General features: G+C 35.6%; 1 protein-coding gene across 1 annotated transcript in view; it reads left to right on the top strand.

Moving 5' to 3' along the window:
- The window catches only part of Abcb5 (ATP binding cassette subfamily B member 5), a 112,543-nt gene that overhangs the window by 47,800 nt on the left and 39,296 nt on the right, over nt 1–25,447 (top strand). Inside the window, exons 14-19 of the mRNA XM_078027807.1 lie at nt 6,749–6,910; nt 10,496–10,636; nt 16,392–16,535; nt 17,616–17,720; nt 17,858–17,935; nt 21,593–21,676. Coding sequence (XP_077883933.1) covers nt 6,749–6,910; nt 10,496–10,636; nt 16,392–16,535; nt 17,616–17,720; nt 17,858–17,935; nt 21,593–21,676 — 714 coding nt within the window. The remainder of the gene's footprint in view (nt 1–6,748; nt 6,911–10,495; nt 10,637–16,391; nt 16,536–17,615; nt 17,721–17,857; nt 17,936–21,592; nt 21,677–25,447) is intronic.

Raw genomic sequence — 25,447 nt, 5'->3', positions numbered from 1 at the left:
TCACTCCTACTTCGAAAAACATTTCAAAGTCTTAAAAGTCTTTCAGAAAGGCTTTTAAGTATTTAAAAAAGAATGTTTTTCCATTGTATAGATGATAAATATCTTAGTAACTTCCGTGTATTTAACTTATTCCTAAACCCCGTCCTCCCCAACAAATAAAGAAAATACCTATATGATATATTGATTTACTAATTGTTACCAAATGAGATATCTGTATTGTTTAGCCTTCTGGGCTACATGTATAGCATCCTTTCCTTTTGCAAGAAAGACAATTTATTATTATAGCATTTTCTCTTCTGGCCTGCCATTTACTTCATAATTTTTGTTGTTGCTGCTGCTTTAAATTTTCAACAAATACTTAAATTAGGCATTTTTAATAAAGTACTAAAAGTGAATAAGTAGTCTTATATTATCTCCAGTTGTTAACGTGTTTGTTAACTTATTTAGAAGTAAGAATGAAGAGATTCTAGGCTATAAAAAGAAAGCATTTCACTATCGAATATTATTCCATGTTCCCAATTAGATAAGAACAATGATTCTTAACATTTCTTAGCTAAGAGGCCTTAAGCTGAGCACACAGAATATTCACATAAGTAGATTCCTTCAAGTAGAAAGGAAGGGGTCAAGAAGGAGGTGAGTCACTTATTAAATATGGCTTCTACGTGCCAATACTTTGCTCTTTGTCTTTCTTTTGACAAAGGAGAAAGCATTCTCAGACAGGTGATATGGCTTGACAGCAATCACACATTGTTGAGCCCGGGAACCAGTGTTAACCCAGAATTCTAACCCAGTTGGCTTTCAACATCCCAGGGAGGTAGTTAAGAAATCAAAAAGCCTGGGTTTTCCTTTTAACTACCCTAATGACCTTCTTATAAGAGATGGTCAGTTAAAATTTGATAGTCTAAAGGAGAGGAAAATGTAAGAGTAGTGGGATGTTTTAGACTTTATTCTCTGAGCACCAGGAAACTAGGGTGGTTTCCGAGGCCTCTCAAAGAGGAGAGAAGGTAGGGAAATGAGGAAGACAAGCAGGCAGGGCTTCTCCCAACTCGACTGGCAGTTCAAACAAAGCTATAACCCAATTGTGTGGCTGCTTTAAAAAAAAAAAAAATCAAGTTCCCACATTAACTTTCATCTGTCAAAAAGATTTTGAAGCATAAAAAGAAAAATGTTAAGACTACAGGACCGTATCACGGAGGGAGTGTCACAGATGGGCCCCAGTGCAACTGAGGCAACCTCCCAGGAGCCAGTGAGAGAAACTTGTGTTCTCACAGATTTTCCACACCATACTTGTCACCAGGACACCAGAACTCTCTGTTTATGGGCTTTACCAGAGTATGGTAGGGCTGCTAATTCACCCAGGAGTCAAGTAAAAGCAGGCCTTCTGAAAGGCAGGAGGTTTTGTATTATTCTTTCTTTTCCTATTACCCACCTTTAGTCAAAGTTTGTGACCACCACTGGTTCTCACCAACTATTATCCTCAGATCCTTTATCTGTTCCAGCAATTCTGTGAGGGATGTTTTAAAGCACCTTCTATTCCAAAGTCCAAGCCAATTACCTGGTGATTTATGGCTGGGTGTGGAATTTTGAAGTCATCTGAACAAAGCTGGCAAAGTGTGAGGTAGAAGCCTATCCTCCTGTTGACCTTTGTTTGGCCAAATACCTAATTGTTTGGCTTCTGGCTTTGTATAATCAGTGAAATAGAAGAGGAGACACTAGAAAACTCTTTCAAAATTGTAGTAGCAACAAAGACATTGAAAATCTACCACACCTTCTTTGAAGCATGTAGAAAAACGGAAGAACAACTCACATTACCTCACCTGTCTTTTCTGTAGTTCTGGCTAAAAAACAAAGTATCAGCTCACTTTGTTTTTTGATCAGTTTTTCCGGTGGCCTTGACTGCCATAATCTTTCTTATGTTTTAGGTCTGAAATTACTGTTGAATTCTTTTTCGTCTTCACTGTGACTAATATTTCAGTTTTAGGTAACATTGATGATAGAGGAGAGATGTGTTTTTCTAGTGCATTTTATACTACAATACTTGTAGGTCACATACAATTGTTCACTTTTGCACATTAGATAAACCTGCTTCCTATGGAATGCTAAAAGGTAAAGACAAAATGAGAAGAGATGTGTATTAAAATACTTGTAACATGGACCCTCTCCAAGGAAGGAAGCTGTATTATACCATACACCTCCATCCTGAAACCTTGTGATTCTGATTCTGTGAAGCAATGTGTGTATTCAATTTTCAGACCTTTTTCTAGGTGCAGCCTCTTAACTATTTGATCTTAAAACAGTCTGTCAGCATCCTTAGAGTATGTTGTGTTGTATGTTCCCTTTTATATTTTTAAACTAAATTCCATACACATTCATTTGATTTTAGAAATATTTGATAGTATTGTAAAATCAATGAGGTTTTTTTTTTTTTTGGTGTGTGTGTGTGTAACCTCATATAGGTTCATCAATAAAGTCTGAGATCTGTTAGCTTGTAAAAAAGAATATTTGTTACCCCAAGGGAATGTAATTGACCAAATGGGAGAGGCTTAGGCCAGCAGCCAGGACACCTGTTTTCATACTATTGTGGTCACCTTTCTAATGCATACCTGTTCAACAATAGTATTCTTACATTCCCTTTTAAAGGGTTATAGGCAAGTCCCAGAGTCCCCAAGACCCAGAATAGAATTCATACTTGAAGTTCAAGAAGAAAAATGAGCTTAGTATAGGCAATATGTCTTATATCTAAAATATAAGTACATCAGACAAACTAAATTGACACGTTCTACAAAACATGTGACTAGTATTCCTTGAAACTATTATGTTCCTCAAAAAGTAGGGAGATCTGAGAAACTGCCACAGCCAAGAGGAGGCTTAGAAGACATGATGACTCAGTGGAACATGACATTCTTTGAGGATCCTAAAACCGAAGAAGCATACTGGATAAAAGATAGTAGAGGACTTCACATAAGCATGGGGTTTAGATAGTAATGATGTACCCATACTACTTCAATATTTGTGGCAAATGCATTATTTATTAGCACAGGGGATGATATATTTGCAGAGTACGTGGAAGCTATCTATAGTATCTTTGCAACTTTTCTGCAAATATAAAACTATTCTAAAATAAAACTTTTATTTTAAAAAACTAGTTTCATTTTTACCAATTTTTGTTCTATCATTTATAAAGATGCTTCTACATTAGCAGGCTTAGAATTACCAGATAAAATTAAATGAGAGACAGGGAAAAAAAAACAAAAGGCAAATAATAAAAACAGTTTCCCCAAATACCCTCATCTACTAATTCATTTAATAAAATTTCTCCATGTTTGGCAATATAAAAAATAAAGGATACAGTACATTTTTGATGGTCACTATAATTCTCTGCTGAAGATGTATGTTGTATAAAATTGCTAAAGAAACTTGAATATGCTAATAAGTGCTAATTAATAATATTTTAATGTGTTTATTGTCAGACCTTCATGAAATTAAGAAAAAGAAATCCTCCTACAGATAATACTACATCAGAGTTTCCCTAATCCACTTGATTATTTTGTCTGAGGGGCATTCATTAAAATGTCTCAGCACCATTCAGAATTTCTGCTGAATATAAAAAGTGACCAACCAGTGTGCTGTATACAATATATTATTTTGCTTGACTTTTTTTTCTTAGCAGCATTTTTTGTTGTTATTGTTTAATTAACCTACACTTAACTGCATATTAAAACACACAGCTGAAAAAGGGACATATATGCACACCTGTGAAACCATCAGCATAATCAAGATTATCAACCATGTTTTTTAGATGTTTGTGTAACCACTCCATCTGGACCCTCCCCCACCCTCTTCTGACATTTGGCAACCACTGATTTGCTTACCCTCACAAAAGATTAGTTTGGATTCTCTAGAATTTTATAGAAATATAGTCATACAGTATGTATTCCATTCTGCCTGGTTTCTTTCACTCAGCCTAATGTTTTTGAGACTCATTTGTGTTGTAGAATCCATCAATAATTTCTTTTTTATTGGTGAATAGTGCTCCATTGTGTGGATATACCACAGTTGGTATACATAATTGCTCTTTAATTTTTTTGCTCCAGAAACACATATTTAAATGTTTTTTAATTGTAATTACATGACTCCATCTCCCAGTTTTCCTGAGAAAGTTACAGTCTGCCTGGATTGTCCCACTCAAGAGTGTCTTATTTTGAGAAGTTTTCCTCTCTTATAGATTTGGAACAGAAGATTTATTTTTAAAAGTACTCATTACTTCATTAAGTATACCTGCTCCAACAGAGAGATCTTTACAGAGAATAACTAAACTCTCAACATTCTAGTGCCAATCCTTCCAGTGACTGGCTGAGGCTTTGAACAAACTTCTTCATTTTCTGAGTTCCAGTCCTTGTCTTTAACAGATAAGAATGAGAAGAGTAAGATAGAAATAGTATGAATAGTAATAGTAACTATCATGTTGAGTCCCTACAAATTTGTAGTGTGCATACAGAGTGCTCAAAGAATTTGTAAAATGTGCAAAGCATTTAGGAAAAAATACATTATCTCGGGAGTAAGGGGTGAAGAATAGAAGTTCACTGGATTAGACAAAGAGGGGTAAAGGGAATGAGGGGATGGGAATAGGAAAGACAGTAGAATGAACTGGACATAACTTTTCCTATGTTTACATACGAATACACAACCAGTGAAACTTCATATTATGTTCAACCACAAAAAATGGGAAATTGTATTCTATAGATGTATAATATATCAAAATGCACTGTACTATTGTGTATATCTAAAAAAAATCAAAAAAGTTTAAAAGAAATAATTTTTTAAAAGAAAAAAAGATGCATTCTCTCAAAAGTGGCCAAAGTCATCAGGTGGAGGAAACAGTCAAGCTAGAAGATGTAAATTGATAATCTCAATATCTATTTTGCATTCATGCAGTGATAGACAAACAGAAGAGCAGAATAGTATACAAACTATAAAAATATAAAATACTGGTTGATGAGCAGTGGAGAAAGGATAATCTTCCCAAAATTTGATGCTGGGACACTTGTTTAATTACATAAGGGAGAATGTATATTGACTCCTATTTGATATCACACAAAAAACTCAACTCCAGGTAGATCTAACTACAAGAGGCAAAGTATTAAATATTGTAAGGTAAAACAGAAAAACACCTGTGTGGTTTTTTTCAAGATTTTTAAAACAAGACTCCAAAGGCATAAATTATAAAACAAATTTATGATAAATTGGACTTCCTTAAAACTTTAAAATTCTGTTTATCAAAAGACATCATTAGGGGCAGGGGATATAGCTCAGTTGGTAGAGTGCTTGCCTCGAACACACAAGGCTGTGGGTTCAATCCCCAGTGCACACACACAAAAAAACACCATTAGGCTGGGTGTGATGGGGCATGCCTGTAATCCCAAGCCGAGGCAAGAGGATGGCAAGTTCAAAGCCAGCCTCAGCAATTTAGTGAAGTCCTAAACAACTTAGTAAGACCCTGTCTCAAAATTTCAAAAAAATTAAAAAGAGCTCAGGATGTGGCTCAGTGTTTAAGCACTCCAGGGTTCAATCCTTGGTATCAAAAAAAAAAAAAAAGGAGAGAGAGAGAGAGAGACACCATTAAGAGAGTGAAAAGACAACCACTTAAGCGGATTGTAATACACAGTATTTGACAAAGTCCTCATAGCTAGAATACATAAACAGTTCTTGAAAATTGACAAGAATAGTTCCAGTAGAAAGATGAGCAAAAATAAATAAATAAATTAAATGGACAGTTCATAAGAGAGAATATTCAAGGTTTCAATAATGACATGAAAAGTTGTTCTTCATTAGTTATCAAGGAAATGGAAATAAAAGCCACCATATGACCATATTCATTTATCAGGCAGAGAAAGTACCACTGTTGGTGAGAATATAGTGCAACCTGACTCTCCTGCACATGGGGTTTTGTAGAGGGGACAACCATTGAAAAGCTGGCAGAGGCTAGTGAGACAGAGCATGTGCACACCTGGTGGTGCAGAGCTAGTAGGACTGTATACGTATACTCACTAAGTAAGCATGTGCAAGAATCTATATGTAATAGAAAAACCCTGAAGCCTACCATCCCGACTACCAGTAGAATGTAAAAATTGTGGTGTATTCACACAGTGGACTGCTGAGTGACAAGAATGAACAATCTGCCACTACATGCAACAAAATACAGGAATCTCAAAATAATGCTATTTAGCTGGGGACTGGGGCTTTGTGGTAGAGTGCTTGCCCAGTGTGTGTGAGGCAGCACCAAATAAAAATAAAATAATAAAATAAAAATATTGTGCCCACCTATAACTAAAAAGTAAATATTTTTAAAAAAGAATAGTATTGAACAAAATATACTCACACCCAGAATAGTATTTTGCTGTGTAATTCCATTTATGTAAAAAAATATCAATCTGATCTATGCTCTTTGAAGAAGGATAGTGGTTACCCTTGGTGGGCAAGCAGTGATGGTGACTTGAGAGGCATGAGGATGACTTCTGGGTACAGGCAATGATCCATTTCTCCACCTGGTTATTCTAATCTGCATTCAGTTTGAAAACGCACTGACTATACTTTAATAATATGTGTACTTTTCCATATGTTAATGATCTTATCCAAAAATAAAGATTCTTTTCTATTAAAATAATACTGCAAAAAAAAGTTTTCTTCACTATTGCAGAGGTTACATCTACTAATTTTATATTTATTTTCTATGCTTTCTGTTGTATAGGCAAGCAAAGGTCGCACTACAATTGTGGTAGCACACCGACTTTCAACTGTTCGAAGTGCAGATCTGATTGTGACTCTAAAGGATGGGATGGTGGTGGAAAAAGGAACCCATGCTGAGCTCATGGCACAACAAGGTCTATACTATTCACTTGCAATGTCACAGGTAATGTTTGCACAGCATGACGTTATATCAGCAGGTTTTCTTAGTCCAAAATTATAATCTTAAGGCTTAAAATTTAGCTTCAGAGGCAAGATGCAAAATTGTTCCTGCAGATGTTTCAAGCTGTAGAAATTAGAAACAAGATAGATGGGGAGAGAGAAAGTGAACTATATTGTCCATAGAAGGTTTTCCTGGAAGAGTCTTTGAAGATCAGAACATGGGAGACGAAAGAGGAGAAATCCAAGTAGTTGGGACAGCAGCATGGGGACAAAAAGAAGCTTAATGTACAACTAAAACAGAAAGAAGATCAGCCTTCCCTGCATAAAGACAAGTATTGGGAGAAAAAGGGAAAAGAGTTAGATAATGAGGATCAGATCGTAGAAGATCTTGGAGCCAGGCAGAAGGGTTGAGATTTAATATGTAGAAAGCATCTAACACAATGCCTCACACATAGTGGACATTCAATAAATATCTACTGAATAAGAGATCACCCACAAATCCATACTATGTGTAGACCACACCCTCACAGGTAGACTAGAGAGCTCAATTGGGCAATCAAAACAAGGTATTCTAACGTTGGAGGCAAATGGCAAGTTCTCTTTATTTATTTATTTTTTTGGCAGGGGTGTTACTTGGGATTGAACTCAGGGACACTTAACCACTGAGCCTCATCCCCAGCCCTATTTTGTATTTTATTTAGAGACAGGATCTCACTGATTTGTTTAGTGCCTTGAATTTGCTAAGGCTGAGCTTAGAATTCTTGAACCTCCTACCTCAGTCTCTCGAGCTGCTGGGCAAATTCTCATTCTTTAGGGTCCAAGTTTCTGCATTCTATGAGATCCATCCTACTTACACACTTCATTAGGACACATGAATGCAAATGAGAGCGATTAGGCCCTAACCATTGCCTTCACTCCAACCCAGCTGTTTCTTCTTAGCCTGGAAGGCAGTCTTTTTCCAGAGGGTCTCCTATACATAAGTAGTTTCAATCTTTTTTCTGTTCATTTTACTTCTTCAATTGTCTGGTCATCTCTTTGATGTCAATATTATTATTATACAAAATTTAAAAATTAGGAATTTATGAGCCTCTCTGTCATCATCAAATTTATAACTTCATTGAAATCCTACCTTTCTCACTATGCGGAAATATTTTTGAATGCGGTTTATGAAGGAATGAGAGCAAGACAAAGGATTAAAAATGTAATCTTACATTGATTTAAAACTACCTGATTCTGATTTTATTTCATATTGTTTCCTTTAAAAATGAAAGTGAGGTATTATTTGATAGTTTAATTAGCATGATATTAATTCCATAGATGAATTAACTTATAAAGTTATTAAGTTCATTATTTTCAAACCAGTGTAAGTAGCACTAGAAGGAAATAAGTGAGGTCACAGTAATCCTATTTTGAGATTTGAAAAAACTATTATAATCAGATCTTTCACTGGAGAACCACATCTTTTTTTTCATCATAATTAAACTAAAAATCCATTATGAGGACTAGAGTTTAAAAATCTCACAATATAAAAAAAACAGATGATAAGTTTGTATTATAAATATGTAAAAGTTTTTAACACTTTGTTCAAAATGGATTGGTGTTCTCCAATTACCTAAAATTATATCCATTATAAATGATCATTTTAAATCTTAATGCTCAATAAACAACTATTCATATTCTGCACATTGTAGAATAAACATAACATATATAATATCTACAGAAGCAGCTCAGCTTTAAACTCTGGATAGGCTTACTTGTCAGGCTTCCTTGTGGTGTCAAAATAAGTGAAGTTATAAGAATTCATGACAATCACAAGAATTGCAAAGTCGGTGCTGCTAAGAGAAATCTGAGAAGCAGTGTAGCTAAGATCATAAGCTCTGGAGTCACAGCAGGTGATTCTGTCTCCTTACAGTTTTAGGACCAGAAACAAGTTGTTTAAATTCCCTGTGCTTTAAGGACTCAGTAGGTAGAGTGCTTGTCTTGGATGCTCATGGCCCTGGGTTTAATCCCCAGTGCCACACACACAAAAAAAATTTCCTGTGCTTTAATTTTCTAATCTCTTCACATGGGGAAAATAATAGTAAACTACAAACTGTTGGTGAATTATTATATTAAGCTAAGAATCATTGTTGGCAGAGTAAATGATATTACATTGTATCACTTGCATTAGCATTATCCAAACTTTTCAGAAAAGTTCAAACCTTGGAGATTAATGTTGTAATTATTTATCAAGACTGTACCTGATAATAAACAGACATATTTCTTTAGTGAGATTCTATGTGAAAATGAAGTAAAACAGAGAATTATACACACCAAAACTTACTGTCATTATTATTACATTGTCTAGCAGCCTTCTCAGAAAAAATGAATATTAAACATCTTCTTAGAAAAATTTATTATGAGAAGGGGTCAAAGTTTTACTCTTTAAACTTGTCAGTCACAAGCAGGTAACTCCTGGGGGACAGGGAAACCCAAATAAATATTTCTTTCATAGTGGAGAAATTTATAGAAAAGAAAGTGAGAGATAAGGGAATATCTGACTCAAGGTGTTAATGGTAGGGCTGAGGTTGTGGCTCAGAGGTAGAGCACTCGCCTAGCCTGCATGAGGCACTGGGTTCTATCCTCAGCACCACATAAAAATAAGATAAAGGTATATGCCCACCTACAACCAAGAAATATTTTTAAAAATATATGTTAATGATAGCAAGATTGTTTTAGGGTTCACTGCACATTTATGTAACTGCTCAACAGTTGCTAAGCTTGTCAACAAATTAGAGGCCCTGGAGAGTCTCCATGTGCACTCTCCAGTGCCCTAAATCCACCCACATCTTTCCATCTCCTGGTGGTGTTCTGAGCTGCTGTATCCTAACTTCTGTCCTGTCCTCCTCCCACCTCTTCAGGGGAAAGTTGCAAATCTATTTACATCACAATCAGATGAACAAGAGATCAGTCATTTCACTAAAACTGGTCTCATTTCTCCAAATTGCAAGAAAAAGAAAAAAAGACCTACAGCGATTGACTTAGAACTTCATTCTAATTTACAATTTCAACAGTTCCTTGAAAGTTAATTTGATTTCTTTGCATTGTCTTATTCTTATGCAGCCAGCACCTTAATTTTGCTCTGTGGTCAACTTGGAATTGGAAACAGCAGAGCCTGGAAAGCTTGTATCTCCTAAGATAGCTCTCAGGCCCTGGACAGCCACACAAACAAGGGGCTAATTAGATAAGTTGATAAGCTCCAGAAAAGGCCTAGAAGAATGATTGGAAAGTATATCATCTGTCTCAAGAAGCTACTTTTACTAAAATCTGTTGCTGCCAGTGGCATAATTGTTTTGGACTAAGACATTGTTTTCTCCAGTGAATTTATACATGTCTTTGGAAAAGGCACAACAAGCTATTGTCAATCACTAACATTTGAGTATGAATTAGACTTATTAGCTCTCAAGTCTGGAAATGGTTGAGCAAGAACTGCATAAGAATATTCCAGTTTTAATAGGAAAAGCAGTAAGTTTTAAAGAGATACTTAATAAAATTCCATTGAATTTTTAAGATATCATTCTGATGATAATCTGAATATTCTTCATTTAAGGACATTAAAAAAGTCGATGAAGAGATGGAGTCAATGACATACTCTACTGGAAGAAACACCAGCCCTGCTTCTCTGTGTGCTGTGAACAGCATCAAGTCAGACTCTGATGATAGGTCTGAGGAATCCATCCAATATAAAGAGGTAATGATTCAACTACCAACAAGTTTGTTCCACATTCTCCACTTTTGACTTTAGCCTTTTATGAAATTTAGAACTTATTTACAATAAAACATCACTTTAAGTTCACAAAATGTGTCCTTCCTAAACTTCCTGTAGTATTGCTAATGAGACTGTGTAAATGACAGAGGTCCTTGTTGAAGGGGCAAAAAGTCTCTGTTAGGTTCGTTTTTTTCCTAAGAGGCAGACCATGGGTTAAAACAGTGCCTTGGGAAGTGTGGTGCACACACCAGCAGCAATGCTGAAGATTAATGTGTGAGTCCCCTAAGGACATGAATGCACGTCACTTCCCCAATGCAGATAAGCCCCAGCATATACTGTCCAGCTCTCCAGTCCCAAGGCACAGCCCAAGGAGCCTTGCTCACATGGACAGGGAGGCTGGTTCCCAAGCTTATGTTCCCTCTTCCCAGCCCCAGGTTCATCAGAGCCGTAGACCATCCTGCTTTGACCCTCCTTGCAGCTTATAAACCCTAGGACCTCTCTTTAGTCTCTATGCAACGTCAAGTCTCATTTCTCTCCCCTGATTCAGCCCCCTTCCTCTTTGACCAATCACTCATCTTGGGCCTCAGCTGCCACTCTGAATGTTCTCCATAGCATCTTGCCATAAACATCATTCCTTCTGGATTTCACCTCAACCCACTCATTCCCCAAGCCCCAGCCCTCCCCCACCCCCAGTGGAGCTCCATTAGCCTCTGTGGCTTGCTTTTCAGGTGTAACCTCCCACACCCTGCAGGCCCTCACCCCAGCCCCTTCGTGTTGGATTCAGAATCCTTAACTCCAGCTTCTGGGTCCTCCAGCACCTATTATGGACCCCCTGTTGCCTCCCACACTGGAACTCCCTTGTTCTCCTTGAAGCTGACAGATAATTCAGATTGGACCCCCTTAGGGGTTTCCACTGTTTTCCTGCCCACTCTTTTCAGTTTTATCTGTCATTTATCTGCCTGAATTCCCTGGGATTATCTGCCCAAATTTCTTCTTCTTCCCTTCTCTGACCCTGCTGATCTATTACTTTTAATTTTAGATACAACACATTCCTTTTTGGTATGTGGTCTTCATAGCATACCTATGTATGCTTTTTTCCCCCTTTTCTACTAGCTTTTTTTAAAAAATCATTTACATAAACAAAAACAATATTTCTCAATTTTTAATTCTAGTCTTGTTATAGTTAAAGTTTCACCCCAGGGATTCATAAACTGACTTTCAGACCACTCATGTGTAATCGAATCAAGCCTTTATTGAAGCACACTAGTGGCGGCTGACCAGAACATAAAGCTGTTTCCCTGATCAGCCCCGAAGATTTGCAAGGGCACTCCTTATAAGCCTGAAAACCGCAAAAGGCATTTTCAGGGGTCTAACCAATGCAAGCAAGCCAGGTTACAGAAGCAGGAGAGTGCAGTCAAGCAGAGGGAAGCCTAACCAATCACAGTTAGCCCAATCACCCCAGTTACAGAAGCAGAGCCCCGTTACCCTAGTTATAGAAACAATGTCCCATTAGGTGGTTCCGTTTTCTTAAAGGTTTCTAGGAAAAGAACATATTTCCCCAGTCATGACCCTTCCACTTGGCATGGTTGTTTTACATAATGGAGTCACAAAACAAAATGGAGTCACATTTGCTTTTACTATCACAGTCTTCCTTCTTCATTCCCTTTTAACCGAGGGTAGAATTTTTAACTCATGATAGAATTCAGAGGCCATTAATCTGAATGTGTTTAAAAAAAATTCCCACTAATCCTTAAGAGAAGTTTAATATTTACCTTAATTATTAATACAAACAACAAAGTACAATAATATTACTAGTACCTATGATATCACCAGTAAATATCACAGAAATTTCCATAGCAGGCCTCTTACCCAAAAGAGTAAAATCGACAATATCTGGCATTCAATCAAAAATCACCAAACAAAAAAAAGCATGAAAATACTATCAGAAATTAAAAGAAAAATCAATAAATAGAAATATTAAAATAAATAGAAATAGACTCCAAAATGATACATTTTGTAGAATTAATGGAGACATTGAAACAGTTATTATAACTATATTTCATTTGACCATATTTCTGCAAAGGAAAGGAGAAAGAATACCTAAAACACTTTAAGAAGTAAAGGTAAAAAAAATTTCCAAATTTGACGAAAAACTCAGGACTGATTGAGCAACTAAAACGGATAGAATATACAGATTACCAATATCAAAAATGAGAAACTGGGCACAGAGGCCAGCCACATCTGTAATCCCAGGTACTCAGGAGGCAGAGACAAGAGGATCTCAAGTTCAATGTCAGCCTCAGCAACATAGTGAGACCCTATCTCAAAATACAATAAAACTAAAAGGGCTGGGAATGTAACTTAGTGGTAGAGTATCCCTGATTCAATACCCTAGGCTATAAAGAAAAAAAGGTGGAGGAAGACAGGGGAGGGGGGTGGGGGGAAATGAGAGCCGGAAAGCAACTCAGTGGTAGAGCTTTGCCTAGCATGTGCAGGTCTCTGGGATTAATCCCCTGCACTATAAAAAAGAGAAGGAAAAAAAAAAAAAAAAGAAGAAGAAGACATCACTGCAGATTCTATATGTATTTAAAAGAATAATAAGCTGGACATGTGGCACATGCTTATAATCCCTGTGACTCTGGAGCCTGAGGCAGGAGGATCACAAGTTTGAGGCCAGCCTCAGCAACTTAGTGAAACCCTGTCTCAAAAAATTAAAAGGACTGGAGATGTGGCTCAGTGGTAAAGTGCCCCTGGATTCAATCTTCAGTACCAAAACAAAATAATCTTATAAAAACAATTATGCAAACAAATCTTGAAACTCAACTAAAATAGGCAAATTCTCTGAAGGACACAAACATCAAAGCCCACTCAAGAATAAATCAGGGTTGGGGTTGTAGCTTAGTGGTACAGCACTTGCCTGGCACATGGAAAGCACTGGGTTCGATTCTCAGCACCACATTAAACAAACAAACAAATAAACAAATAAATAAATAAATAGACATAGTGCGTTCATTTATAACTAAAAACAAATTTTAAATAAAAATAAAAAATAAATTCAGAACTTTTATGAATATTTTGGTCGCAGTGACACACCTATAATCCCAGGGGCTTGGGTGGCTGAGGCAAGAGGATCCAGAGTTCAAAGCTGGCCTCAGCATTTTAGCAAGGCACCAAGCAACTCAGTGAGTCCCTATCTCTACATAAAATACAAAATAGGGCTGGGGATGTGGCTCAGTGCTTGAGTGCCCCTGAGTTCAATCCCCAGTACCAAAAGAATAATAAATAAATAAATAGATAAATAAATAAATAAACAAATAAATAAATAGATAGATAAATAGATAGATAGATAGATACTTTGAATAATCTTGTATCTATTAAAACAAAATGAAATTTATGGTTAAAAATCTTTTCCATGAAAAAACTCAAAGCCCTGGTGGCTTTACTAATGAATCCTAATGAACAGAAAGTTGAGAATATTGGTCTATAAGACTGACATTATCATTTTGTTATTAAAATTAGACAACTTAAAAGAAGAGAAAATTATTGCTATACCCCCCCATGAACATATAAGAATTCATAACAAAATTCAACGTTTAATTCAACAGTGTATAAAAGGAATAATACATCACCAAATAGAGTTTTTATGAATAGTTTGAGGTTTAATATTCAGAAATTAATATACTAAAAAAGAAAAATCATTTCAATAAATGCAGAAAACCCATTGACAAAATGTACCATCTATTCCTGATAGCTCTTGGCAAATGAGGAATTGATACACTGTACTTTTTATTTTTTCCTTTGGCAGTGCAGGGGATGCAACCCTATGCCTCACAAATGTTTAGGCAGGTGCTCTACCATTGAGCTACATCCCCAACCACTGTAAACTTAAAATTCTTGTCTCTCTCTTTAGAAAATGCCAATTTTATATGTTTTATGTCAGATTATCTTAAAACATGCTACAATCTGTAATATATTTAGGTAGCACAGCATCTTTCATGATTTTACAGAAATAGTTCATTTGGGGTTTGTCTTATTTTATTCTTCTCTATCTTGATTTCACTCTTTCAGTGATACCCATTTTTTTAACCTGTGCTTGTATATTATGCCAGAGGCAAAAGGACTTTGTCTTTACATGATCTATGTTATGCAGATTTTTCTGTAGAAGCAAGACAACCCTTAGGTATATCCTGTCCTATAATTCACTGGTATCATGTCCTGGAACATGCTAATTCTTAGTTTCATCACAAAATATGGTGATTTTGTAAAACATTTAGCTCTATGTTTAGTACTTGATAAAAAGCTGGTTAAAATTTCACATAGTCTCTTGGACAGTCACCTAACATAAATTGAATCATCATTATGATGAGCCTCAGAAAACTTTGGAAGGAAAAATTATACATACATACATACATACATATTTTTAAAAATTTTTTTAAAAAGTGTTAAGGATTGTGCCAAAGATTCAGAAAAATTCTACTCTACTGTCTAGTATATTTCATATGTTACATTATAGATCTGTTTGTAATTGGCTAACTTTTCTAGGTTTAATTTTACTCTCAAACTGATTTTTTAACCTAGGTATTATATAAAATTAAGCAACCTAATATAATTGTGACTTCACCATTCTGAAAACAGACTTAAAGGCTTCAAGAATTTTAAAAGTTCTATTGTCCAAACAACAGTTTGCAGCATAGATGCCAGACTCAGATAAACTGTTTATTATATTCTTTCCTAAGGAATTCTCTGGTTATAAGTTTCGTAAATATCACTTTATAAGCGAATGTCATGAGGAAGTTTTAACTCATGAAACAGTAGTTCACTGCCTACTTCCTTAGGGAAAATAATTTAAATAAATCCACTACACATCCTAGACAACATAAGGAGAGATCATCATCATGGTGTCATTTATCCTCTGACAACTCCCTGCATGGATCCCAGGAAGGGTTGAGAAACACGTGAGTGGTTGGCATTGTGCTTCCTCTGCAGAAAACCCCAGGATGTGATGTCATGTAATCCTTCCTCTCCAGCAACCTCAGCAACAGCAATGTCTGCTAACCTTGATTGGGTGCTAATGCTGAGCTAATTTTAATTCTAAAAACAATCCTATAAGATAGGAACGGATACCATCACCTTTGGAAAGATAAGACACAGAAACTTGGCAAGTTCAAGCAGTGTTTGAAACTTGGCAAGTTCAAGTTCAGTGCTTGGACACTGCCACATTCTGCTTATAAATAGGAAGCAAGTTTTGAGCTGAGGTATTAAAAAAATTTGTTTTGTAAATAAATGATGGAATTGAAAGACTTTCAAGCTTAAATCCTAATAAAACTTTTACCTTCTGTACTTCCTCTGTTTATTTCCAACCTAGACTTGGTCTCATCCTAGAGTAGAATATTAAATCTAGTTTAACAAGAGTAAAGAAAAATAGGCCTATTATTTTTCCTGTGGTTCTCAGTTACCACAACATGTGAATTAATTGATACTTTCTTAACAATAACAATGAGTGACATACCAAAAAGTGACATTGCATAAATAATCACCTTTGGGTGAGACTCCTTTGTGTTTGTGATCATCCTTAATAATATAGGCAGTGAAATTTTTCTAAGAGAAGTACTATTTCTACTCTGCTGTCTAGTATATTTCATACGTTATATTATAGATCTGTTTGTGATTGGCTAACTTTTCTAGGTTTAATTTTACTCTCAAACTGATTTTTTTAACCTAGGTATTTTATTTCTAGACGAGTCTTCCTGAAGTGTCTCTATTGAAAATTTTTAAATTAAACAAATCCGAATGGATTTTTGTGATTCTGGGGACACTGGCTTCTGTTCTAAATGGAACTGTTCATCCGATATTTTCCATCATCTTTGCTAAAATCATAACTGTAAGTAAAACTCATTTGCTAATATCTTTTAACAATTTAAATGAAGTGTAGTGTGGTAGAACAAACTCGTTGGACCTTGATCTGTAAGGGGGAAAGTGAAGGACTCAGGCGGGGTCACCCCTGGGTTGGTAGTGAGTGGGGGGTTCTGGAAGGAAAGTGCACTAATTTTGACTCCAGTGTTGTATGAGCATTCTAAAGCACTGAAGTAGTAAAGCAGACGAATGCAACTCCCTCTTTTCAACTAGTCAAAACAATGGGCCATTGATAATTTGGTTTTGTTTTGTTTTACAATGGCAATTTTTTAATATCAGCCAGCTCATGGAGAGGAAATAAGAGTTGGGACCTTGAATGCTTGTTTGAAGATTCTAGCAGGAGAGCATAGCTCAGTGATTGAGCTCTTACCTAGCACGTGTGAGGTACTGGGTTCAGTTTATGGCACTGTACATAAATAAATAAAATAACAGTGCATTGTAAAGATATTTTTAAAAATTTTTTAAAAAGAGTTAAGGATCGTGCCAAAAATTCAGAAAAATTAGTCGGTTCAATGATGTTACTAGATCCCTGTTAAGTTCGTTGGTTCAAAGATGTTATTAGATCCATGTTAAGTCCTCATTGTCCCTGGTTGCACCACTATATTTCACTAACATAAATGCCAATATAAGTATAATTACTAACTTTAAGAACCATTTCCAGGGGCACACCTAAGGGCCTCATATTCAGGTACTTTATAAACAGAGGCATATTAAGTAACCTGTGTTATTAAAGTGATTGGAAATAATCATTGAATCAAACTCGTGATTTAATTGAAAATACACTGTAATAATAATAGCAGATAGAAGACTCACTTACCTGATGTCACACTTCCACAGTTAACAGGAGAAAATTATAAGTAAAATTTTTTTATCATTTGTATTAAATGCAGGACAGTGGTGGAATATGGCACTTTCTCTTCCCAGAATTGGGAGGTCTTTGTTATGTGTTGTAATTCATTTAGAATAATCATGACAATATATAGATTATTTTTTCTGTTTCTTTTATATTTTCTTCTAAATTCCTGATGCAGATTCTATTTCTTTTCAGATGTTTGAAGGTAATAATAAAACCACATTGAAGAACAATGCAGAAACCTATTCCATGATATTCTTCATTCTGGGCATTATTTCCTTTGTCAGTTTCTTCATGCAGGTAAACTTTTAATAAATGACCCTGAGCAGTTTTATTTTTTGATGTTGTTATTTGAGTTACAAATACAATAGCTAAATGTTACAGAGACATAGAAAAGAGAATTAAAAATAAATGTAGATTTTCTTTCTGTTTTCCAGGGATTGTTTTATGGCAGAGTAGGGGAAATTTTAACCATGAGATTAAGACATTTGGCATTCAAAGCCATGTTATATCAGGTCAGTGTATTTAATTGAATTTGTATTTTATTTGAAATCTATTATAAAATGTCTCAATTCTTAATTCCTTCTCAGGCAATTTCTGAACATCATCTTTCCTTTAAGTCATTTAAATGGATGCTTTTTGTTGTTCTGAGGAGCAAAAATCTGACATCAGAATTCATACAGTGCTGGGCGCGGTGGGGCACAGCTATAATCGCAGTAGCTAGGAGGCTGAGACAGAAGGATCTAGAGTTCAAAGCTAGCCTCTGCAAAAGCAAAGCTCTGAGTAACTCAGTGACACCCTGTCTCTAAATAAAATACAAAATCGGGCTGGGGATGTGGCACAGTAGGCAAGTGCCCCTCAGTTGTTCAATCTCTGGTACCAAAAAGAAAAGAAAAAAAAGAATTCATATAGTATATTTTCCTAATAAAAGCAAGTCCAAAAATTGTAATGTTTGAAAGTAAGACTTAAGGGAACGAGGACTGAGCTTCCAGTCCCAATCCTTGCATTCAACTTAACAAGTCTCTATTTATGCATGATTGTGGTGCTCCAGGATGAGAATGGAAGACCAAATTAAAACTGAAAAGCAAGAGCCACAATAGACTGGGAACATGCTTGAAAGGAAGGAGTTTGATAATTTGTCCAGCTCTTATCCATTGGCCAGTTTAAGTGTTTTTACTCCACACTTGTTAAAACAGCCAGTCTCCCTGCCCTCCTGGAAAGAGTCCTGAACTCAGATACCATCAGTGAGAATGGCAGGTCTGCCTGCCTCATACAGATGATCAATTGCACCTGAAAAATAACTAAAACTAGGTGGATCAAGTAGTAATCTTGAAAAGTGAGTCTTGGGGGCAAATGGCAGGAATGTCTCAGATTGGCACCTCTAAAATTCTTTCATGAGGCTGAGGTGTATTGGGTTACCCTGAAAGCCAGTAATCATCTGGAGCCCTTTGCCTCACTTTCTGTCACCAAAGCTCACCGAGCAGGAGCAAATAGCTTCCTGCCAGGGTAATTTCTTTTCAGAAATAGAGTTACTGTCACTCCAACTGAGTCGTCAAAACCAGTTTCTTTTTTTTTTTTTTTTCTCCATCTTGTGACTTTTAGAAGTGCTCCTCTAAGGCCTGCCACATAACAGAATTCTGTAGTCTTTGTGCTCTTGGGGAACTGCAGGATGTTACAGTGAAGTGACCTGGAGGTTTCTGAGAGCAATGTGATGCTCTGAAGCAAAGGATGACCTAATCCCCTTGGCTCAAAAAGGTCCTGTGTCAGATGTTTTGCTCCAAATTTGGAGAAACTCCTTGATCTAGAAAAAGAAAGTCTACTTGATTGATTACGAAGTCCTTCATTGCCTGCATGCATCTCTCATGCTAAATATGTAATACCTTTCATTAAAACTTTTTGTTCTTACTTTCATGTCTTCATCTTTTAATTTAACTGATAATAATATTTTGCACTTGAGAGTTTCCACTTTTTTTAACCTTTATTTTATTTGTTTTTATGTGGTATAAGGGATCTAACCCAGTGCCTCACAACTGCTGGGCAAGTGCTCTACCACTGAGCCACAACCCTAGCACCATTCTGCTAAGTTTTCGTCTTGATGAATTTATGGTTTTCCCTGTTTGAGTGTATTTTCCCTGTTTGAGTGTATTTACTTTATATTTCTAGGAATTTTTTAAAAATATTTCCTGAATGTCTAGCTACTTTTATGCAGAAGATTATAAATTTTAACTTTTTCCAAAGCATACCTTGAACTTCCCCTTTTTTTCACAGAAAGCTTTTAGTGGAAGAATCTTAAGGCTGTGAACCAGTTTAACCAGTAGAACTGTTGTTAATCTAATAGTTTGGTGGTTAATATTGGACATGAATTCTTTGTCTAGCATTAGCTATGTGAACATCAGTGCAGTAATCCTGTCTGATAAAGAAAGCTTTGCCCATAAGAATGTTCTAACCTACAAGCCATAAACTCTTTTAATGCATAAACTCTTTTGATACAACAACACACAGAAACCCTGTGCTGTCTAACACATATTATTAAATTCAACTCTGTCCCTTTCAGTACATTATTTATTTTCCATCATCATCCCTCAGCATTCTTTTTGTTTTGTGTATTTGCTTTGTAACTTGGAGGAAAAGTTGTAGTTTAGTTAGCCTTTTCCCCTGTAAGTATCTTCACAGTTTTGCTCTGTCCATTGTGATATGTGTTTTTACCTAGCTTTTGTCACCTGGTTTTGTCCTACGATAAGACTCTGTGAGGTGTGTAAAGCATGCTAAGGCTTGCAGTGCTTTTTATAACCATTTTAAAATCTCATGTGAGATAGAGGTACTCATAGAATCAGGTGTGGTTGTTTTGTAGGTATAAAGTCTGTATTTTATGTGATTACTTAAAATCCTTCCCAGTTGAAAAGAATATTTAATTGTTACTGACTTCCATGCTTGTAAATAATTTATTGTTCATTGTGTTTCAAAGCTATGCTCATGGTATGGCAGGATCTAGACTGGGATTGTGCTTTCAAAGAGGCTACTGTGCAGTGTGGATTGTGATCTCCAGAGGACATCCTTTGAGCATCTAAGATCCTAAATTCCTGGGGCACCTTCCCAATGCAATGACTCAGAGTGGTCCTACCATGCTGGGGTTGTACCCACCCTGGTTCCTGCCATATTCCTCCACAGGAGTTTTCTTCTAACACAATTCCATGCATAGCCTTCAGTCTGTTAGGTTTTTGTTTTCTTAATTGTCAGTAATGTGCAACCTGAGCCTCAGAGCCCTGGCTGTGTTGCAGTAAGCCAAGAGTTTGGGGGTTTTTTGTTTGTTCTCTCTCTCTCTCTCTCTCTCTCTCTCTCTCTCTCTCTCTCTCTCTCTCTCTCTCTCTCTCTCTCTCCCTCTCTCTCCCTCCCTCCTTCCCACCCTCCCTCCTTACTAAAATTAAACTATTTATTCAGATACAATCTCCATATGGTTTTAATCCACAAGTGATACAAGGGGATTGACTTGTGGGAGGAAACATTCAATTGCTAATAAAGGAAATCAAAATTTCTCAGGCTGAGAAGTACTAAGAAGTACTGTCTATTAGCCATTGAAAATGACATTGTTTCTTACATTATGCTTTTATTGCTTGCATTTTTGACCTGTGTCTTTTAGATTGCATGCTTCTTAGCTGCAGGAGTTTCACAGTCTTCTGCCTCTTGACCATCTCACAGTACTTAGCACATGTAAGATCTAGGGAGTAATATGTCAGGTAAAAGCTTGCCCATGTGGATCCTAAAGAAAAGAGATAGACTTACTATCCATAGCCAGTTTAGGTAAAAAGATCTGAAAATATTTCTAAATTGTGTTATGCATTGATTTACTAGCTAAATAGAATCTGCCCTCCACAGAGTATTATTTTGTCGAGTAAAATTACGTGATGTCTCCAAATGTCCAGTTTTAACATCATTTATTATAAAATATTATAACATGTTAATGAGTCCAAACTGTGGGCTTAAGTTTTTCAGTTTATATCTAAATACAGATCTTTATAAAATAAGAAGCACACATCGGTTGATTATCAGTACTTATAAGAATTAAGTACCAGTGTGTGAGGAGGTGGGTCAATGCCTTCTAAGTTACAACAGCAAAATCATAAATCAGCAAAGAATGTTTTTGATAAACTTAAGCACATTTCCTGTTTCTCTAGGATATTGCCTGGTTTGATGACAAGGAAAACAGCACGGGAGCCTTGACAACAACATTAGCCATAGATATTGCACAAATCCAAGGGGTAGGTATATTGTTTTTATTTTTAAATGGTGTATTATGTGGTGTGAACATGGGTACCTGCGTACATGTCTTTGCCTGTATGCGAGCTGGGCTGAGATGAGCCATGTCATCAGGAGGACTCGTCAGTCTCCTGAATAGCAGGGAGTTCCTAATGAGATGTGGGGAAGCCCTTTAGATTTGTGTATGTTTAACCAAAAATAAAGAAGCTTTAGCACATGAAATAGGACAACTGGAGGACTAAAGAAGATAGCAAGAATTAATTTGAGAAAAGAACTCAGAATTAAATAGTAAAAAAAAAGATAATAAAATGAAAGAAAATACTCTCACTTAAGAAAAAGGACAAAAGTTTTGTTTCCTTACCCCAGACAATAATTCTTATTTAAAGTAATATCTAACAATTTATATTCACGCATGCCTCTGGAAATGATTCTGTGCTAGCTGTTATACAGACCAGTTCTGTGTAAGCAACATGTTTATGTATCACAACCAAAATCATTAACACAATGGCCAGCATAATATATGTAAAGCTAGTGCTTAAATAAGTGTGCGGAGTAGGCTAATCTTCAAGGGATAAAGAACTTATTAAGTTTCTTCCAGTTACTTTAATACAATTAATTTTTATATAATAAGTAAGATTCTTACTCTGAGAAAAAGAGCACAAAATAACATCTCTAACTTTTGAGATAAAGTACTCAATCTCTTTGTTAAAATAAGGACGTCTGCAGAGTTATATGCTTTCCTTTTTCCTTATGCATGTGGAAAAAAAAAAAGAAAAAAGAAAGTGGTCCACCTCTCAACAACAAGGTTTTAAACTATTAGAAATACTAAGATGTCAATTACAGCTTTTTTTTTTTTTGTACCAGGTACATGTTCATCTCTTTTTATATTTTATTTAGAAACAGGGTCTCACTGAGTTGCTTATGGTCTCACTAAGTTGCCAAGTCTGGCTTTGAACTCATAATCCACAATCCTCCTGCCTCAGCCTCCTAAATCACTGGGATTACAGGCTTGTGCAACCATGCCCAGCTTTAATTACAGCATTAGTAATAGAGCATCAGATTGTTATCTAAGACAACTCATCAGAATTGCATGGGTTTTTTTTTTTTTTGAGATTTTCACAAAAGATGCCAACTATTACAATTTTTCTAACTTTTGCAAGACCTCTGTTCAATATATATCACCAAGGATAGATTTATATGTTGGAGGCTAGAACAAGTTAGTTACAATTGCAGATGTCCTCACCCATCCATTTTAGGTTGAGAAAGCTAATTTCATGTTGAGAGAGAGATGGAGAGAAAAGATGGCAGCTGCATCTCTTTCTGAGATTCTTTCTGTTAATTTTGAAGGCAAGGTTCTAGAGTTTCATCAGATAATATTTAAATTTTTAACAGAGGCTGAGGAGCTTGGCATAAATGGAAAAAAAAATGAAGGGTGAAATTTTGCTTAGTAGAAAAATAATAAGGGCAACCTGCTATCTCGCCCTGTGAGAGTTCTGTTTCTGTTTCTATTCTTAAATAAATCCTTCTCCTTTCAAAAAACAAAATAATGAATATAGCATTTATTTACACAACACAATAGATTTATACTTGTGCATTTAGAATTCCATGATTTACAACTCTGCACTGAAATATCAATCCTTATTATTCCATTTCAATCCGAATTTCATCTAATTTGCTATTTTTTCTTTACTGTACTCTTTTTCTTTTACTACCTTTTTGGGAATCTTTTGATTGAAACAAGGCATTCATACCAGCAGTTATAGATTATAAGTGAAACACCTCTTTTAACAAGTATTTGCTTCACTAAAAAGCCAAATGAATACTGAAAGGGCAACATTACTGCCCTTACATTCATTAATTATTTCTAATATAGTATTGTCTCTGATTGAGAAAAATTAATGAGAATATTACTTTGCCTGACTTTTTGTTTGTTTTGTTTTTTTTTTACTAAAGATCAAACCTAAGAGTACTCTACCACTGAATTAAACCCACAGCCTTTTTATTTATTTATTTATTTACTTACTTACTTATTTATTTTTGACAGGGTCTCATAACTTGCTGAGACTAGCCTCAAACTTGTGATTCTCCTATTGCAGCCTCCCAAGTCACTGGGGTTACAGACGTGTGCCACCATTCCTGGCTGCTTGACTTTTTATAAGTATCATATTAACACCAAATGATCTTTTGAAACTTTCTTGTTGCAATTAGGAAATGCTGATCTCCTAATAACTTCTGGACAAGTAAAATCATTGTCACTAACTCAAAAGTAATAGCTAAAAAGTAATGATTGGAATTCTGATGGAAGAACTTGAACTTGCTGAATTTAAACATAAAATGACCAAAAAAGATTTCTAAGGGTGAGACTGTGTCTATTAGTAAAGTTATGTAATTCATATAAACCTTGAAGAGTTTTTTTTTTAATCAAACAAAGAAGTATTTACCAATCCTATTTGTCTACAGTTCCTTTTCTCAAAGATGCTTTAGACAAGAAATGAGTTAGGAAATAACTTTCTATTATATCAACTTAATTAAACCACACTTCATCTTAGTTTTTGGTTTTTTTTTTTTTTTTTTTTTTTTTTTGTAACCAGGGATTGAACCTAGGGGGACTTAACCATGGAGCCATATCCCCTTTTTATGTTTTATTTAGAGACAGGATCTAGCTAAATTGCTCGGTACCTCACTAAGTTTCTGAATCTGGCTTTAAACTTGTCATCCTCCTGACTCAGCCTCCCAAGCCAGTGGGATTACAGGCATGTGCCTCCACGGCCTGCATCTTAGTTTCTTTACCATGTAATTTCAATTACATTTTGTCTTATCAAATGTAAGAGAGTGAATATTCATAAGTTAGCTCTAAACATTGATACATCTCAGTCTGAAACCTTTATTGGCCAAAAATATATGTCTCGGGATTTTTTAGAAGCTCTGATACTTTGAGAGTCATGATAAAAACATGTTAATGAAGACAATCCTAGAAGAGTTGAATGAATATAACCAATCTGACTGGTATGGTTTTAGCCCAAGGTAGTGACTTATTGCCAGTACATCTGTCAACACACTGTTTTCAGTGTAATAGGTAGTTTTAATAAAGGTATAAAACCATTTTAGATTCTTTTGGAGACTAGAGTTTACAAAATTACAAGGTATTATTATTTCTGCATATTTTAGTAACCCTCCCATCAACCAAAAGTCTTACCTCATTTTTGTCCACAAGAAAGTGTGTTGTTGACACCACAGTGTAAACTTCATTTACAACTGACAGACCCCGTGCTAGTGCCAAGAACTTCTCATCAGAGCTATAATTGTATTGCCCCAAGAAATAGTAAAAATTTATTACATTTATTAATTCCAAAAGCCCAACAAGCTGATTAGTTAGAACTAGAATATTATTACCTAGACAATAATGACCTCATTCCTTAACTCAACTTTTTGACATGGGAAATGTACAAAACAGCTTGATATTACTTTTGATTCAAACAATGTTAGTTATTCATTGAAATGACTTTACCACAGTATGAAGTTGATATATAATTATTTTTGCCCTGCAGTTTGAGATTGAGTAAATTAAGAAAAATTATCAAGTCTATAGCAAAAGCTATATCTAAAGTCATGAAAATGCCTGATATATTCGATTGTTTTCCATAAAATGCATGCTGATGGATAATAACAATGAATAACTGTAAGCTTTAAATATTTTACATCTTCACAAGATTTTGTAAATTCGTCCAACTGATTCTTTTTTCTGTTCACAAATATTTTCACCACCATCAGTT

The sequence above is a fragment of the Ictidomys tridecemlineatus genome, chromosome 2, assembly GCF_052094955.1.
Source record: "Ictidomys tridecemlineatus isolate mIctTri1 chromosome 2, mIctTri1.hap1, whole genome shotgun sequence".
NCBI lineage: Eukaryota > Metazoa > Chordata > Mammalia > Rodentia > Sciuridae > Ictidomys > Ictidomys tridecemlineatus.
This window is presented reverse-complemented; position numbering and strand designations above follow the sequence as displayed.